The following is a 19,192-nucleotide window of genomic DNA, read 5'->3' on the forward strand; positions in this document are numbered from 1 at the left end:
CAGGTGAGGGCCGGGGCCTGCAGGGCTCACCTGGCGGGGCGGCAAGCCCTCCGCCAAGGGGAAGCCCGCTGCTTCACACTTATAGCCCTGTCTCCCGTACGAACTTTGTGTAAAATGTTGGTTTTTTCTTTTTTTTTAAATGCTGTTTCTTAAATCCTTCTGGTGAATAAACCCTGTAACTCAGTAAGTGTCGCTTCTTTGCTTCAGATCACGGTAAAAGATATTGAAGACTTTGAAAAGAGCTATAAAAATTCAGAAGAAGAGCTAGCTGATATTAAAACAGCATACGTGGATTTTGAGGGTGACATGGACAGAATAATGGAGTCTCTGTTGTGTGTGGACTACACAGATGAACCAAGAATACGGAAAATCATAAAAAAAGCCATTGACTCTGGAGAAGTCCCATCCTACAAAGGTTTTGTAAAAGAGCCTAAGAAGAAAAAGATGGCAAGAAAAAGGCGGGTAGGTTATAACAATCAGGGACCAAAGGGAAGCGTTATTTAGCTTAAGCTTTTATTCTCTCTTGGTAGAAATAAATGAAACTGGTTTTGAGACAAATGTTTGCCACAGGATTGCTGGGTTACAGCTCTTGCTCAGTATCTTTGACTTTTGCATTTGGTCTCCACCCCCCACCCCCCCAATTGTTGTGAAAGGCTTTTGAGTCGTAACAGGCTCTTGCCTGTTACTTCTTTCTTTTATTTCATCGCTATACACATGGCTTATTACGGTTTAGCATGTCCCTGCATTTATTTACAAAGCTATGAGTTGCTGGAGTTTAGAAGTGTATGTGGTGGAAATACATTATGCTTGCCTTTTGGTAAGTGCGAAATAACGTTCTGGACTAAATGGAACTCCAATTTGTGGAGGTTTTTTGGACACTTTGTAGAACATGTTATATGCACATCACAGTAACCTTTCTCTAAGTTAAAGAAAGCGTAATAGCTGCTAAGACAAAAAAAAGTGTGGGTAAGGGGAACAGGGATGGGGACAGAGATCACATTCAGCATTGTGAAACAGCAAAAAACTGTCCCACTCTACTAAACTGTGGAACCAGAATGGGCTTTCTTTGATTTCTCATCTGTGGCCAAACTTGGAAAGGGTTCGTGTTTCCTTGCAGCTGTCTGTATGCAGATGCAAAAAAAACCTGTTTGGCAACTACTATAAGACTTTGCAAAATACTTTTAAAAAAATCTAGTTTGCTATTTTAGGCAGAAAAAGAAGCTAGAGAGGCAGAAAAGACCAAAGATGAACTGGGCATTGGTGGAGAAGATGACTTGAAAGCGCTGATTCAAGTAAGGCTTTTTGTATCTGTTGAAGATAATTACGTTACTGGCTTATAATTGTGTTTTCCCTGAGCAGCTTTGTATTTTGGATCCTTGCAACTCTTCTTCTGAGTTCCTGAGGTTAAAACCTGACCTTTATCTTTACTATCTATGTACTTTAATTAATAGTCAGAGTATGGTATGAATTTTATTACCTGTGTCTTTTTAAAAATGAAAAAAGTTATTCTAATATTGCATACACAATCAAAATATTTCACTTCTAGTTTTAGCCAGTTAGACAAGGAATGTTAATGATTCTTGCTTTCTGAGGGATTCCACGAGGCCATAGAAGCTGATAGGTCTTACTGTTTTGCTTTTGTATCTTGGGGATCGAGGAAAGAAACGTACTGTTTATGTTCTGGTTTTTGGAACATTTTGTTTCTTCTTTCTTATCCAGTGGGCTTCCTAGAATGTTCACGCTTAGTCATTCTGCAAATTAGAAATTGCTTTGCTTTTCCTAGCCTTATGTCCTGAATTTTTATAACTGCTCTTTACGTCTGGCTTTACTTCAGGAATGTAGGTATGGAGCCTAGAGTGTACAAGTAGGGTTTTGCTTGATGGTACTGTACTTTCTGTAGCTTGTATTCCCTGTTTAGTATATTCTGAGATTTTATGTAGCTATTTAACTTCAATAGAATAATCTGTATTGGGAAGTAGTAAAAGTTTTGGGGATGTTTTGTGATATTTTTTTTTATTTTTCTTCTCTCCCAGAGCAGAAATAAAGATCGACAAAAGGAAATGGATGACTTCTTGGCCCAACTGGAAGAAAAATACGGGAATAACGCTAAAAAGAGAAGAAAGAAGACTGCAGCCAAGAAAGGAAAGAAATAAAGAACTGTGTAGGTTGAAATATCAGGTATCATTTTGTACGGGAACATGTGGATTTGGGAGAATTTCAGAGTTTTTCTCGGCTACTGTTTCGGAGTGTGTGTGCATCAGCTTGCTGTGACTGGGAGGTATGATACAGGACACATCATGAACAAGAAAGACAAAGCATTCTGGTGCTACTGCTTAAAATCCTTTGGGTGCTCTTCAGTTAAGATCAAACAGATTCTTGACTAAAAGTTTTGGGACAGTAAGGAAGCAGTGTAATGTTTGGGATGGCAGTGTGTTTCTTAAACTTGTGTTGAAGCACCTTCCTTCCAAACACCTGATGGTAAAACAGTGTAATCCCACACCTTTGAGAGTCTTCAACACTGATTCCTGTGGTTTCTGAGTTGGAAACCTTATCTTTTTGCTATTCTTTTGTAACAAACCTTCTGCTGTTTTTAAACGTCTTTGCACTTCAGCTCAACAGGTGTTTTCCAGATATTCCAGTGGTTTTATAAAGATACTTGGAAAATCACAGATTTAATAAATGAAAAGCTTTTGCAGAATTCTGTGCTACATTGCTTCCCCAGCCCTCTCTACATTTTCTAAGTAGCTGTTCGAAACAAACTGATCGTGTTGATCTTCGGACTGATTTAAGCCGAGTCAGGACTACGTACTTCTATAGCAGCTGAAAATATGGCTATATTGTTAAACTCTGGCGTTGGCGCTCGTGATGCTACGTTAGATGAAAGGGCCACCTAGTGTTTGGTCTTCGATTGCCTGTGGCAGATGCCTTAGGAAGAATACGAGACTGCAGCACACGCATGACTCTGCAGAAATTCCCTTAACATGCTGAGGTGAGGTAATAAACTTTAAAAATCCACGGAACGCAGTTGGTTCTGTGTATTTCTAGGGTTTGTGATGTCCCATGACAAGGAGTTTGAAAGCTTGGAAATGTATTGCGTGTTATTTCAATAGCATCACAGTCAAGTCTGCTGTAGGATGGTAGTGATGAGCTACTCCGTTGTCTTTGTCAACACTTCTGTTATTTCAGAAGTGAATTATTCTGTAGGGTGTGCAAATACTTTGAAGGTTTTTTGCCTCAGCTGTTTTTAAAGCACTTAACATAGTGTGCAGGGGTATGAATTTGAAGGGTAACTAGTTTTCAACTTACTAGAGCTCAAAGGAATGAGGCTGGCTTTATTTTGTGGATCGTTTTTCAAAGGCTTATGAGCTACAAGGTGAACAGTTACTTTTGAGTTGAAGGTCCTTGTTGCTTCAGTGATAGCATTCAGGAACTGACTATTTAATAGAGCTTCCTGGGGAAAAAGCTAGAGGTAGATGGTAACTCGGTTCCCTTTTACTTGGCTGCTTTCAAAAATTATCCCGATTCTGAGAGAGTACAGCATAGCATTACGTCACATAACGTGTCTTGAACATTACTTTTGCTGTACAAAATAGATATCTAACAGCCCAGGAGAAGTCTCTGGTGTCAATTGTTTGTACAGAAACTAAAAATTACCTTACAATGAGACTGCTTTCACTTCGACACACGGACTCCTCTAGGCTATAAAATACTGTGTTATGTTTCTAGAAGTCTATTCAAGTTTGCTTATGTATTTTTATAACTCTTATGCACTAGGGCTACAGAAAACTAACTTGGTCCCTGAGGAATGGCACCAATATAAACAGGATGTTTATCTCCAGTTAGCTTGAGATAACTAAATGACGCACTGTACAATGTTCCAGTAATCTTACCTGTTAAGAGAGATTGGTTTTTAAAAGGGTTTAGTGAATAGAGGATTCTTTTTAGCATCAGTTTATCTCTAAGCAAACTTAAGAGATTTAGATTGAGCCCAGAGCTTTTTTTTCCCTTCTAGAAATGCGAAGGAAATTCAACCCATTACATTTGCACAGTTCTGCTTTGTTTTGAGCATGTGTGGATCAACTGGACTCAAGAACTTCAATACTGATTAAAAACTATTACCTGTCCTGTAGGTACCATTAACATTTGAGAGATTGCATAACTTAGAGTAGGGAAATAGGGGAGCCACTTCATAAAGAATACTGACAAGTTTTTTCCATTATAAATTGTAATTTGAAAAATAAGAAAATTTAGGGGAAAAAAAAGTGCTCTTTAATTGGATTATAAAGGAACAACTGTTTTCATGCAGTGTCCTAACTTTGTTAAAATACAGTTAAGTGTAAATAAATTACAGTTAAGTCCTTAAAATACAGTTAAACCCTCACCTCGTCTTTACGCTTACTTGTAGTCTGGTGCTTACTGTTTGGGAATAAGACCTTCAACTAATCACTTCTTTTGAGAAGCCTGTATTTCATGGTTTTGTCCTATTTGGAGCCACAAGGGCAACTACAGCTACTACCTCCAGTACGTCGGTCACACAGTGCAGAACACATCTACTAAAAGCTACGCTGCATCGGTGGGTTGTGGAACTTCATGGCGGGGTGCAGAAATCTGGTATAATTGCAGGTATTTTTAGAAAGGGAGACTGACCTGTTTTGTGAAATTACCATAAAATATCTCACCAGGAAGACAATGTACTTTCTTTGAATACTGTCTGGAACTACTTGTAGTAAGAGACTCCTTTTTGCCTCTTAAACCTTCTTCAGTCACTGAGGAAGAGGTATAAGTATATAGCACAGGAAGAATCAGTGGTGTGCCACCCTTGGAGCTGTCGGTTCTGTCCATCTGGTTTGCTACCTTAGTTTTACACAACTGTGTTAATATCTGTTGCAATTACTACAGGATTCATAACTTGTCTACATTGAGTTACAAGCAGTACCAGGTGCAGTGCTTGCTTTTGATAGTATAATATTGCTTTAAATATATAAATACAGTTTTAAAAACTTAAATTACTACTGCTCTGGAAGGCATGATTAATCTTCTGTTGAGCTAATGGAAAAATCAGGAGGTTCTGCAGTACCTGCCTGTTAACCACATGAACCAGTCACAAGCTAGTAATGGGGAAACAGCAATGACTGAGAGCGTTTGCTAGACTTTCTGGGAGTTAGGCTTTACTGTCCACTGGAGTATATTCACCGTTCCACTGGAGTATATCTTTTTCTACTGGTAGAAAATGGAATGTTTAAGTATACCCCTTCTAATCTTTGGCAGCTGCTTCTTAGATTTTATATAAAAATAACTATTCATAAGGAAGGGTGTTTGAAAACTCTCTGTAAACAATGTTGACATTGCTGAGAAGGAGAGGTGGTTCATGACTCTCTGGAGATGGATGGATACTTCTTCATGGCACGTCAGAACCCCTGTTTGCTTTTTGTGACTGATCCACTTCGACTGTGGGCTTTCACAGAACCATGCAGCGGAAGACCTAACAAACAGAGATCATGTACAACTTAGGACTCCTGGAAGGTATTAAAACTAAGTACTGAATACACCTCCTTGAGCGTAAAACTAAAAAGCTTTTTTGTTGTTGCCTTTTTATTCTAATAGTGGCTATCAACTGCATTATTTATAACTTAGGCAAGTGTGAGGCAAGTGACTGGCCTTCCAAAAGGGGCAAAGTTTGTGCTTTCGTAGTTGCTGTGTGGCAGGGAACTACTGTATTCCTTGATATTTCATGAAGTATTCAAATCTACAAAGTTCCTAGGCTGATTTCAATTTCTTTTTTTGTTAATACAGCAGTCATAAAACTCCTCTTGTATTTAAAGACACTGGGGTTTTGGGGGACGGCAAGGGGGAGCTGATACTTGTTTTAATTTCAGCAGGACCTCCTTTCTTGTTTAAAACCAAATTACTTCAGTTTAGTACCTTTGTTCAACTCAAGTTGCCTCTTGTACCACTTATATTCGCGATAGTATGCCATTCAGCTATTAAACAAGCTAAAAGACTCCTCCTGTCCTCTAATAATCACCCATGTACTTGCTACCTTAACCTTTGCAGCTTCAATCCTATCTTGTTAGTATATTTTTCTGTGGGAAATTCTGACAACTCCGTAAGGAATCCCAGAACACTGTGATGAAAGGAATCCAGTGCAACTTGTCTTGACAGACCTAGTTTTGAGAAAGGGCATCTAATGCCCTGCTCTGTGCCACCCTTTCCAGGTGGAGGTGATACTTAACTGGACTTTGTATTGAAGCTAAGGAGGCATGCTCAAGGTGAACTCAGCTGAGAGCTATAAAGATGGCATTCAGAAAAGCTGTTCCGGGGTGCAAAAGTTCACTTTCTGCTCTACCATAATCTCTGAACAAACTCTCTTTCAACTGACTAGACTAGCCCTGGTGTGTCCAGCAAGAGGTCAAAACTGAAATCTCTGAAGGTAAGTTTCATTTGTCTACCATAACACTTGTGTACACACATGCAACTTAGTATTGTAGCTTCCTGCTATTTAAAAAAAAAAAAAAAGGAAGAACCACAAAACAACCCTGGTTGTGACTGTGTAATCACTCTGAAGCATATGTGAAGACTATTTTCAAAGTGTATTAACCATAAACAATTTAAGGTGATGACTTTGCAGTGAAGGAAGGGAAACTAGAGGGAAGATGTATGCATTACATTCACAACAAAGATGCCTTCCTGCTGCCTTGATACTTTGATCAATTACCAATAAGTAATTTCAGATGAGATTCATTTTAGGTTGTGCCAAGTAACCATAAGTTCATCCAATTGTTACAACTTAGTACAAGCAACTCTGATTTCGGAGTATGTATGTGAATTGTACTTGTACAGTTACTGGCTTTAAAGTATGCTTTGAATCGATCTAATACAACATTCAGATCTAGTAGAATCCCTTCCAGATACAGTGCAAATAAGTTTCTTTTGGATATAATGCAACTTCTTTCAGTTGTATAGTTGAGCAGAAGAAAAACCCTTGGACAGAATGTAGTTATTGCTAGTTTCTGTTTAAATTGGCAACTCCTGCTTTTACCTTTGAGAGGCATTGGGGCTGATTACATGAAGCCGCTTTAAATGATTTAAGATACTAGGTGGTAATAAACCAAACCTGCACTCAAACATACTGTATATGCAACTATATAAAACTTGTATAATGGAAAATTTAAAACATGAAATAGAACTTTGAAAAACCTCCTCAATGCAATTACCCTATGTAGGAAATACATCTCTGTCCCAAAAGCCTACCTTGTGCTTGATCTTACTAAATTCTGTGACTGATAAGCATACCTGAACCTGTTGATCCTCTGCTTGTCCAAGATTGATTACTATAATCAATAACAGTGCAAGAACGACGGGGCCGTGGATCTGGCTGAAAAGACAGTTCAGGTTATTTACATTTGCATGAAAAAATTCAAACATCAAGATTGTAATACAGCTGCAAGCTACTTAAACACGTGTATTTCCTAATTCGTAAGATGTTGTAAAGGTCTAAGTAGAGCTTTTACAAGTTTAAGGAGGGTTAAATCAGCTTTAGGAGTAGAAAATACACTTTAATACTCTTACTTAGAATGATCACTGAGCCAGTTAAAGGCATTCTCACCATTTCTGGAAATTATTCCATTTCAAAATAGATTTTAGAAAGTTTGTACACTCATAACTGCTAAGTCAATGATGTTGAAATTATACACAGAAACCAAGCAAGCAGCTATTTAAAAGCTGTTGTTGAAATTACAGCTTTAAGCTTTGATAAAAATATTTTGTTAGATAGGACAAGATATCAGTAGAGTAGGTGTTTCAACAAATTAAACCAAGAGTATTTGATACTGAAGCAGACTGGACATTGATAGTACCGCAAACTTGTGCAAGAAAGCAATGAAGACTCTCCTGCCCTTGCGTTTCTGAATACTGCTGCAGGAATGACTTCTTAATGCCTATGCAAAACTTTAAAGCATCCTCTCCTACCCCACAGTTCTTAAGCCTTCCCAGAAGATGCTAGATTACCAGTCCAGATGTTGGATTGAATGTTAACCCTAAAGTAATACTTCCCTTTTTCCACAAGCATCTCAAACTTGCATTTTTCAAGAAAAGTTTAGTCCCACCAGCTGCATATAGGTGTCGTTAGGAGCTGGCTGTGAGGACTATAGTGCCATAACTACCCGTGAACAAGTGACTTGCCCTGTTTGTTTCAGAAGCGCCAAGCAAGGATGTTTCTGTTAACCCGAGAGTATCTAATCCAGTGGCAAACTTGATCAACTCCCTGGCACTGATCACCTATGACATTTGGTTCTCGAGTAACGTTTACCTACGTTAATTCTAACTAAGGATGATTTGGTATAATTTGCCATGCTTTACCAAGAATGCGTTGGTTGCGTTGGGCCTGGAGAAATGATCGGGTAAGAAAAGCCGCTCCTGTAGCTGCTGGTGGGTATCTTTTTGTGTTGTTACGCTGTGAGCTCGACTTGAGTTCCCTCGAGATTTCTGTGTTGAAGGATAAACACAGTTATGACTTTTTCTTATTGCAGCAGTACATTTAAAATAACAGGAATTAAAGGTAATTTTTTAGGTCAGTCCTTCTACACCTAGTTATGGGGAGGAAAAAATACTGGCGTTAATTGGAAGTAAAGCATTGAACTCTGGGTGATGCTGTTGGTCAAAATTGATGTGACATTTTTTGGTGCATCTGTTTCAGTTGCGGTCACAAGGTAACAAATTGGAACTCTTGGCTTTGGTCAGCAGCGATTACAAATTTAGACTATTCAACAATAAAGTTAAATTATTGTGCCTATTACCGTTTGCTTCTGGGATCCTGCGGTGCTCCCATGCTCTGCCGCGTTGGTGGTAGTAATAGGTGGTAGGAGATTATTTCGACTTAGCAGCAGTGGGGGGGTTGAGGTCAGCTGCTCGTGTGTAGTCGGACTGAAATGCACCAGTAAGAACAGAAAAAACATACAGTTTGTATGTTTGGCACTGTGTAAACATGCAATAGTCTCAGGTTTTTTGGTGTTACGTAGACAAACTGTTAAAACTAAGAGTAACGCCAGCATCTTGTAGCAAAATTCTGCAGCTGTTAAGGCTGAGTATTGGAGACTATTTAAAAGAGGAGTTCTGCAGGGGATGACTTCTGGCAGAAATCTTTTTCATCTACGAACAAGAATGTCTAGTTTTCAAAATGTTTCAAAGTCGGTCTGAGAATGAATACCCCAGCAGAAATCCTGGTAATGGGTATATATAAAAGCTAGTTGGTGGTTAAAATACACCTCAGCCAGTGCATTTTGAAGGAGTGTGCTGTGCAGCTGGCACTGCAGAATGAAGGCATGTATATATAAAGGTGTCTTCATGGGCAGTTACCATACAATGGTAGAATCTTGTCTGTCTGTTCCCAGACATGGCATTATTTTCTGCTCTTTATTCATAACATGTAGGATGAAGTACTGCTTACTGCTAACTTCAACCTAGTAACTGAAGACAAACAATGAGCCTAGAAAGCTGCAGACGCCCATATTTTAAGCAGAGAAAGTAAAAAAAGCTATATAATGCAAGTGCATATTGTAGCTCTTTCACTTGTTACAAGCGTAAAATAAAACCTCTGGGCGTAAAAGAAGGCTTCTACCCTCTTCGCATTTTGTTTCAGTATTTGAAGGAACAGGTGCAATAGGCTTCTGGAAGCCTTCTAAAGGTAGCTAAACCAATCCAATTGCACAAAATACAAAATTAATTAAGCTTTAGTCACAGGAGGCATATAGAAGAATAAGTATTCTATTTCCTAGATACAGCCTTTTCACATGAAACATGTCTGCATATTATTGTATGTTTGAGAAGTGTTAGAAATGATCAAGAGGCCTTGGCTCTATATACGTGTTCTGGAGTTGACTGAAGGAAGGATGTTCTGTAAGAATACATTAGAAAAGCTTCAAGCTATAATCAACATTTTAAAATTTTCCTAGTGCTCTCTAAATACATCTAAAAACATATGGTAATAAAGGGGAGACGTTAACAATCGTTAGATTGATCGAAGCCTAAGTAAAGGGAACAGAAGCATGAAATACTGGAAGTAGAAACATTGGCTGTGAAGGGGCAAGGAACAGTCTCTAAACAGTACATGACAAAAAATAACAGGCTGGATGAGTTTATAGGTAAACTGCGAAACTAAAAGGAAACGATGTCAACTTACACCACCTGTGGAATACAGAAGAATATTAAATCCTGCATTGTTTCCTAATACCATGTGGTCCCTGTAAATGACTCCTCTCAGTCAGATCGTTAAGCCAAATAATAGTAAGATATTCTAGACATGACCAAGGGTTCACTGAGTTCATTAAGAGTCCTTTGGTCAGTCAGATAACCTAACACGAGCACGTTCTTTACAGCCCAGTCCAGGCTAGAATAGCAGCAGGCAGTTTGACTTCCAAAAGCTGTAGACTTTTAAGTTCATCTTGAAAATAGGCTATAGAAAAAAAAAAAAAAGCCAACGTTAAGAAAGAGAGGGTGGTGTTTGCTTTGCTTGTACTGGACAGACTGTGGTCTATGGTTCGTGTGCAAAATGACCTAAATATGTATGCGATTCATTAAATCGCAGCTTGTAGTACAGTAGACATCAACTTTAGCAACTCGGCTTTCTCAGGGGAGATTGTGCTTTAATGGGCAGTTAATTTCTTTAGTCAAATAATTCATGTTCTTTCTATTCAACTGAATGCTTTTTGTATAAGCCAGGTTCTTTAAATATGATTAACTTGCGGTGAGAAACTGGTTTTGAAACATACTACCGAGTTCTCCTGAAGGCATCATCCACAGACCCTGGAGTCCCAGTACGAGAGTGGCTTGTGTTGATGGGATGCAAGGTACGTGATGGTGGGTTTCGCCGCCTTGTGGAACGTGACAGGGATGATGTGCTGAGCTCTAGAGGACGATTTGGCCACGCTCTGGTAGAGAGGATGGAACTGGAGCCTGGCTGTTTGTCGTCCAGGTCCCTTACAAAAGAATTACAAAACCAAAAGAGATATGGTCAACGTGACTGATGCCCTGTTACCAAAGTACTCGTCTACATGTGACATGAATCATATTATGCGTGGATAGAGAGGATGTGTTTACATTTTTTTACATAACTATGTAAAGTAATTTACAGCCAAATTAGAAAAGAATAGGGGATGGAAAAGAAAAAAGAAGCCTATCTTTATTTTTTTTAACTATGAACTTTCTGATTGAAGATTCCAGTATAAAAGTAAAAATTAATCACAGAACAGATAAAAAAACCCGATACTGTAAACACCAGTTTCCACAGCCATAACCTAGATCTAACACAAGTCCACTTCTAGGAACTGAGCACATCAGTTTCTCTATCCCATTGTGAGCTTTCTCTTTTCAGGACGTCAGTTAGTGCCAACAGTAATGCCATAGCTGTTCACCAAGTGGTAAACCAGCAGCAATCAAACAGAAAACCTGTACTAGAGGTATACCATTTCATAGAGAACAAATAAACAAGCAAGCAGGAAAATAATTGAGAATTGCTTTCTTCAGTGTAAAAAGTTCTCTCGCAATGTTTTGGGTTGAATCCCTCTCACCGTGAGAGTGCTCTACTTTACAACAGACGATCTATAGCTCTTACAGTGTTTTTTCCACTACAGGCAGATTTCTTTGCTGTAACTGGATCCCATGAATCACCATCAAGCCATTTAGATTACGTTGAGAGCCACTACTTGACCCGTGAGAGAGATTTACCTGAAAGTTTAAAAAAATAAGTAAATTCATGTTTGGCAGAGACATACACACATATTTACAGATTTTGCCTTGTAAATAATTTTGGAGGAAAGAAATTGATTTCTTCCATGACATCTAGGTGTATACTGAGTTCTATTATTTCCCCACCTACGATAGGCATCTTAGCATTCCATTCTTCTTGCAAATAGTAGTGCTTAGAAAATGTATCCTACCATGCTATGTCATACTTAATATTTTCCAACCGAGCTTCTCATTTGCATGACAGGATCTTCCAACAACGGCTATAATCAGAAGCTTTACGAAACTAATTTTCAGTGTATGTTGACATTTTATGTCAAGAACAGAACTGCAAACTCCTTTCCTGGAATACAGGCTAATCTGGAAAAACATCAAATTCCGCCCACTGTAACGATAACAAATAGAAAATACCAGAGCTTTAATCTCTCCAGCATACGTACTTGAGGTGTTTTTCTCCTCTTTTTGCTTTTGCGGCCACATCTGGTTTTTGGGCACTACACATACAATAAGGGGAACATGAGGAAGACGCAGGGGGTGGAAATAAAGGAGAAAGAAATAAAAAGAAATAAGAAGGAAAGAGTTGAATTAAAATGGAATAAACACTTTGGTGCTCACCGGTTTAGGAGCAGATTATCTAAAGCAGATTATATAGTCAAATTCAGTGTCTGAGAAAAAAAACCAAACAGTTTTACAACTGCACTGAGATTTGTCCTCTATTGCCTGATGAGTTACCGATAGATAAGCTAGTGAGAATGGGCTCTCATGCACGCAATCTTTGATCTCACAATTTAGTTCAAACGTTAAAATGTTTGAAAGAACTACATCAGTAATGAAGAGTCACCACATCGTTGTCCAATACATATATAAAATATTAAGTTTTCAAGAGAAAAGTAGGAAATAAGACTTGCAACTGAGGAATAACAGAAGTTAAGTGTTAGAAAGGACAGTCAGCATTCATACAAAATCCAAACTAGTTCTGTATCAAAACAGTCTCCTGACATACTCAAATCTGTTTGCTTAGGTAGTGCTGTATTGATTCATCCCTACGCAAAACAGCTGGCTAAAAATACTTACCAGGTTTGATGTCACGGAGGGCATTTTAGTTTGTGACACACGAGGTAATAACACTGGCAGAGGATCAAACTGCAGAGGGCTTCCGGCATCTGCTCTGATTGTTTCTATTGTTATGATATTTTTCTCATCATCTATGCAAAGCAACAGAGAATTCCTGTCAATACAGACTACTGGCATTGCTAGTTGTGGACAGTGCTATGAATCCAAAATTTTTTAAAGACAGTCCTATTGGATGGTAAGCTCTGTTAAATCTTTTGAAGGCATGTCTCACACTTAGTAAAATAACTTCCCCCCCCGAAGACATTATTCCCAAATACATACCTCTCTCATTGCATTCTCGCAAAATTAAGTAACTGAAATCCCCTTTTGAATCTTCAGTTTAACGGTGATCCTTACCAGAGGCTGACCCTTCCCAGTGTCTGCAGATTAATTCTTCCATGCAGCCTAGGACTTCACTCCACACATCATCAAACACAAATGTGAGCACAGAATCCTTCATGCAGGAATACGGAGAGATAGGAGGATATCCCAATTTCCGTCTACCGGAGGATAGTCCTATTTTCCTCTCATGCAGCTCCTCCTCCCTGTAAAAATATAAGCATTACCTGTACCATAAATGCATCTTCTTCATCTCCTATATTTTGCTGCATTTATTCAATAGGATTAAAACATCAGCTAAGGCTGCATTTCTGTTCTGTCTTCTCTTAAACTGAAATAGGTCAAGGCAGCTGGCCGAATAGCTTGAAGATGTTACTTCAGAAGTTTTGTATTTACCACATAATATTATTTTCTGAGAGCTGATAGTTTAATAAACAGCAGTATCAAGTAACAATCAAATCCTGAAGGAAGCAAGCTTCTGTACATCTGGCACTTCAACTTTTATTTTTTCCAGAATCCACCACTGACCTAAATGAGAAATGACTGAGACAATCACCTTATTACTGCACACCTTGGTTTCCCCGTACAGAATGACTCTAAGTGATACTTCATGAATAATAAATAATTTACCAAGGAGATCAAAGTTCCATTTAAAAATAAACATTAATAGTTACATGATATTTGTTCATCACATTGTTAGGCTCCATATCTAACATCGCTACAGAATTCTGAAGATGAGAGAGAGGACTGTTACTACTCATGACTGTTTAATACCACACCCAGCCTGCTCCTCTTAACAGCAGGAGGTGTTCAGGGCACAGGCTTAATTCAGTTTTAGACAATTAGATACAATCAACAAGAGAGGAGAAAAACCGTAATTCACAGCAGCAAGTGGCCTTTGCTGCAGACTGTGAAACCTGGAAGACAACCGCTCAAAAAAGTTTTATGTTCATCTGCCAAAAGAAACTTTATAGAAGGGAGAAAATACTACTGATGCAAGCACATTTATTATGGCTTTCATATCTGCTCCCTGAATTAGTACTTAACATCAAAAAGCTACAAACTGTTGAAAAAAAAAGGAGATACCACTAGAAAAAGCTATACAACTTCTACCATTATTTTATAGAGACAGCAATATTGTTTGCTGCAGCAATGTGTCTCTGGCCTGGTCAAAGCGAGCCACCTACCAATTTGAATCTCATGGTCCATGCAGCTAAGTGGCTTTATTTATTAAAACCAATTAAGTAGTTAGCAACTGACAGGACCCTCCAGAGTCCTTACCCAGGCCATATGCTCATATTGTTGGGTTGAATAAAGTAAAGGTGTAAAAAGAATCCTCCGTAAAAAGAATCCTCTCCTTTCTTCTTAAGATAAAAATAGTGGTAATTACTTCTGGGCAAGCATCAAATCCACTCTAATTCTTAAATTACCACTGAAAATGTGGAAATCTACCCAAAATGCTAGTACAAAACCAAAGCAGCACACTGCTAGTGCATAACAAACAACAACGAATTTGTCTTAGAATGAAAAATAAGTGGCATTTAAACAAGTTTTGCCGATACATAGGAGGCCCTTAGTTATGATGGAATGAACTCTTTAAACAAGGAACAAAAATGGCTAATATGAAAAATTACAAAAAATTCAGAAAAATAATTTAGCAAAACAAATTGTTCTAGGAAAGGGATTGGGAGAATTCCCAGCACCCTAGTAACCTCAGGCCTTTGAAAGTTCTCTAGAGGAAAGATATAAAAAACCCTAAATTCATCAAATACTTTATCAACTAACATCAAAACCAAATATTTGTATAAAAATTCCAGGACACTGGTACTAGCTGCTATCTTAATATTCAATACCTACACATCTCTGCGGTCAAATGCTAAATATTCCTCCATTACGCCTTCAGCGACAATTACTCCATCTTCACCTTCTTCACTCTCTGGAGAACACAAGGTCGGAGACTTGGAACGGTCAGCCTTTTTGTGAACAGGAGTAACAGAAAGAGGTACCTTCTTGCCAAAAACGCTAAATCTGAACAGGTGACAGTTTTCAGAAAGCAGAAATGAAAGTAAGTTGTTATTCCACTTCCAATAGCAGCATTTGGTGAACTGAGAGACAACACGGTAGTTAAGGCCAAGCAATAGGGAGGCATATAACAGTGATTATGAATAACAAATTACTCGCTACAGTAAAAACTCTTTTGGTTTGGATATTTTTAATTCTCTCTAAGAAACTTGAAACTTCAGAAAAAAATTCAAAGCTCATTAAAAAACATTCTAAAACATTAAATAATAAAAGTAGTACTAATGTAGCGCTTTGTATTTTTGAAGGTCTATACAAATTTAATAGCTGATTAACAATAAAACCAGCTACAATGCATACATATTCTTAACAAGTCAGCAGCAGCAAAGGTATTTCTATTTACTGACCAGTTTACTGTAGTTAAGCAACAGCTATGTAGTCTTGCTATTCTGAACGTACTACTTTTAGTTAAAAAGAAAGAAATAAAAAAAAGTGTGCTGTGTTCAAAACTCAGCCTAACAGAAAGGAGTTAGGCTTCACATTTTAAGAAGACTATCACTGCAGTCCACTGAGAACAAAATTACCTTCCCACCTTGGTACAGTCCGGGTTAACCGCTGGTACTTACTCATTTGAATCTTTTTCTTGTGGTGAACTTACATCTGAGGAACCTAAACTGCCAGAAGGTGAACTTGAATACCATCCATACCCTTCATCTGTGGGAATGACTACCTGCTTCCCCACAACCCTGCCGTGGCAAAAGCAAAGGATAAATAAATCAGAAAACATTGAAAGTAAGATTATTGAAGTCTGTAGCAACACACAGCAGCAAATCCTAAACATTCTATTGGGAAGCTATGCAGTTTTCTTGGTGATAGTTAAACGTAATCTCAGTTGTTTTCCCAAATATAGATTGCTTCGAGTCAGGTAAATACATTAAGAAAATTTTGCTTGTTTTTTTTATGCTCTGCTAATTGTAAGACTTTTGAATATGGACAAAGCTGTTCAAATACACGTAATGAAGATATAAAATCTAAGTTTCCTGATAGCCATGAGGACTGCTGAACTAGTGTAGGAGGATTTTTAAATTATTGTAAGGACCTGGCTTTTAGCTCTACCATAAATCTTTTCTAAGAGAATTTAAGGCCAAATCAGTTGCAAATAGCAATAATTCTCTGGCAAGGAACCGAATGTGAGATAGCACAAACTTTGTTAATGACAATGGCAGGCAGACTACCAGCGTGATCTTTTTATCTCTAGCTACTATAGAACTGCATAAACCCATGCTGCTACCGATGTTCGTATTGAGAGCAACTGTTTCCATCCCTACCCTTTTCTAACTCTGTGACGGTACTAGCATGAGTCTATTAATAAAATACCTGAGATGAGGAAAGTTGGACATCCACTGGTGGCATTCTTCCCGCAGTCCCTCAACATGCACATTTTCTTGCTGCTCATAGAGAAGCTCATCAATTTGTTGGAAAATTTGCTGAACTTGTTGTGTGGCAGCTTTATCAAATTCCTAGAAAGGAAAGTTATCCAATAAATACCTAGTGAATACCATTTGGAGGGGGTTTTTTTATTGAATTTTTTTATAATTGAAAAAGACACCTATTTGTTTAAAGGTTAGCGGGACTGATTTAAACAGTTCTATTTCTTTTGCATAGGAAGACATTAACTTTAAATAATTTCCCCCTGGAGATGATGCAGACTGCTGTTAAGACTGATGGTAGCGACATAAAAAGCTTACGTCGACACAACAGAAAAACTATGAAAACATTTTGAAATATCTGTATTATTATATTAAGACATAGTAATTTACATAAAAGAAATAAGAACAGGAAGGATAAAATTCAGCGACATTTTAATGAAATGAAAAATTGGTTGCTTGCAATGTCCATAGACAACAGCAAAACAAAAAGCCACGCAGACTGGCATGAAACACTGTGAAAGTGAAGGATGTTCACAACTTTTGTTACATGTTCTTGTGTAGCTAGATAATGGGGTTGGTTCTTGGGTAATTTAAATCTAAACCGTTCCATCGCACCTCACAGAAAACAACAGCACACTTTGTTTTGGTACATGGAGAATAAAACAAATCTTTCTAAATGAAAATAATGTTTTAGGGGCTTACTGTATTTTGAGAAACATACAAGTATGCAGAAGTTTGAGAAACTCACACCAAGTGTCTGAAAGTCATCCACTCATGTTTGGGATTCCACAATAATAGCATTTATTATGTCATATAGATTCAGTTCTGCATTAAATGATCTGCGTTTCAAAAATTTTAGGTGGAAATGCAGAATATTAATTGAATAATATGAGCCTAATCTGTTTCAATCCAAGAGAAAGGAAAGATGGGGAAGAGGTAAAAAAGATGTTCTTTCTATAATCACTATCTTGATTTATTGACAGATCCAATCCTCATTTTTATCCTGAAATGCCTTTGCAATGATATTTCAAATGTCTTTCTACTCACTGCACTAGATTTGGCTTGGATGATTATGTTCTACTCACATCATAGCCCCAAGAGAAGACTGAGCTGTCTTCGGTGGAGGTGTCGGCGTAGCTCTGGCTAGCAGAGCGTGAGTCCCCATGATCAGCTGGAGTAACAGCAGGGTAATCTGATTCCTTCCAGATTTCAGACTCTCTGAAATGCACATGTCAAAGAAAAAAAGGAAGAAGAAAACCCCAACAATACACAATGACAAATAAAGTGGGTAAGTAAACTTTTCTTTCTATACAAAAAAAGCATGGATATATCAGAACAGGTCTTAGCAATGACAGAGTTTTCATAGGGCAAATATTTACTTCAGAGGCATTTAAGCAGAAGCCATAGTACACAAGTAATCGTAACTGTAACTCCTAATAATCTCAATGATTTAGGAAGTCTGGAGGTCAAGCAAAATACAGATTTTCTAAAAATTGTCTCAGTTAAGCTGCAGGCTATTTCTAGTCCCGGTTCTACACCACTCAGGTATTATTTTTATCTTTTCTCCTCTTGTTACTGCCTTAAAATTAGATGACCCAGGCCATTTGCGAGCTGGAAACAGAACACAGCTACACACTTTCTTATTTCCAAAATAGGAAGGATATGTTCGGCAATGATACAGTTCTGAGGTAAAGCCTAAGCTTATCAACTGTATTACTTCTGTAAAGATAACTCAACACTAAGGTGCCTGGTTTTGCTATTGTCTCCAGATAAAGATTCCTTTTACATGATGACAAGTACCTTGAGACCTCGCCGTAGTTTTCGGCCGTGGGTGTGGCTGGGCACACCTCAGCTGGTGGTTCTGGCGGTGGATGATGCCGCAAGGCATGTTTTGGAAGCCCTTGTCTAAAACAAGAAGTGGAACTTGACATTACTTACAAGAATAAACATCTACAGAGTTCCCAAGTTTTACAGGGTGTTGGGTTTTTTCCCTGCTTTTCAAGAAATGCACTAATTTGCATACCAGAGCTCATTTATGATTATTGGAAGGCTAATTCTTGTTACCAAAGTTTTAGAATTAAGGTATCAAAACTGACTCTAGGCTAAACACGGAGTTAAAGGTCTTTGCTTAGCAATCAGTGTCTTCCTTTAAACTTAAAATGTTGTTGTGAATTGGTCTACAGCTCCCTGAAAGCAGGTACAATGTCATTATCCCTGTAGAAGACTTATAATCAAACAGAACAAGAGTAGCCACCAAACTATGCGCAGGCGAGTTAGGAGAAATAGTGTTTGTTAGGTTTTTTTGCTTTGTCAAAGTTTAGATGTCTAGGAAAGAGGGACAAGAAAAGTCAGGGTAGCTGGAGGCAGAGAGAGAAGGATCAGTGCAGGAACCAAAGCTCTGTCCCAAGTATTGGCTGAAAGAGCCTTAAGTAACGAAGCTCTCTCTCCTGCCATTTCTCTGCTGCTCAGAAAAGACACAGAAATAAACACCAACAAAACTGCACCAAAGTAGCTAACCACCAAAGCTGATGTATTTGTTTAGATCTCACCCC

General features: G+C 38.2%; 2 protein-coding genes across 2 annotated transcripts; one reads left to right on the plus strand and one right to left on the minus strand.

The window, feature by feature from the left end:
* Positions 1–207: 207 nt before the first annotated feature.
* DNAJC9 (DnaJ (Hsp40) homolog, subfamily C, member 9) lies at positions 208–2,153 on the plus strand (the record flags this gene model as incomplete). The annotated part of the gene is made up of 3 exons (XM_009704617.1): positions 208–462; positions 1,209–1,292; positions 2,034–2,153. Coding segments are annotated over 3 exons (459 nt in total), but the record flags the coding sequence as incomplete, so codon positions are not given.
* Positions 2,154–5,408: 3,255 nt separating this feature from the next.
* FAM149B1 (family with sequence similarity 149, member B1) lies at positions 5,409–18,545 on the minus strand (the record flags this gene model as incomplete). The annotated part of the gene is made up of 14 exons (XM_009704618.1): positions 5,409–5,482; positions 7,294–7,375; positions 8,359–8,484; positions 8,796–8,922; positions 10,770–10,973; positions 11,609–11,721; positions 12,180–12,233; positions 12,814–12,944; positions 13,210–13,397; positions 15,049–15,219; positions 15,837–15,956; positions 16,588–16,730; positions 17,726–17,858; positions 18,441–18,545. Coding segments are annotated over 14 exons (1,771 nt in total), but the record flags the coding sequence as incomplete, so codon positions are not given.
* Between the last annotated feature and the right edge of the window lie 647 nt (positions 18,546–19,192).

This window comes from Cariama cristata, unplaced genomic scaffold (assembly GCF_000690535.1).
Source record: "Cariama cristata isolate BGI_N322 unplaced genomic scaffold, ASM69053v1 scaffold44207, whole genome shotgun sequence".
In the NCBI taxonomy this organism is placed as follows: domain Eukaryota; kingdom Metazoa; phylum Chordata; class Aves; order Cariamiformes; family Cariamidae; genus Cariama; species Cariama cristata.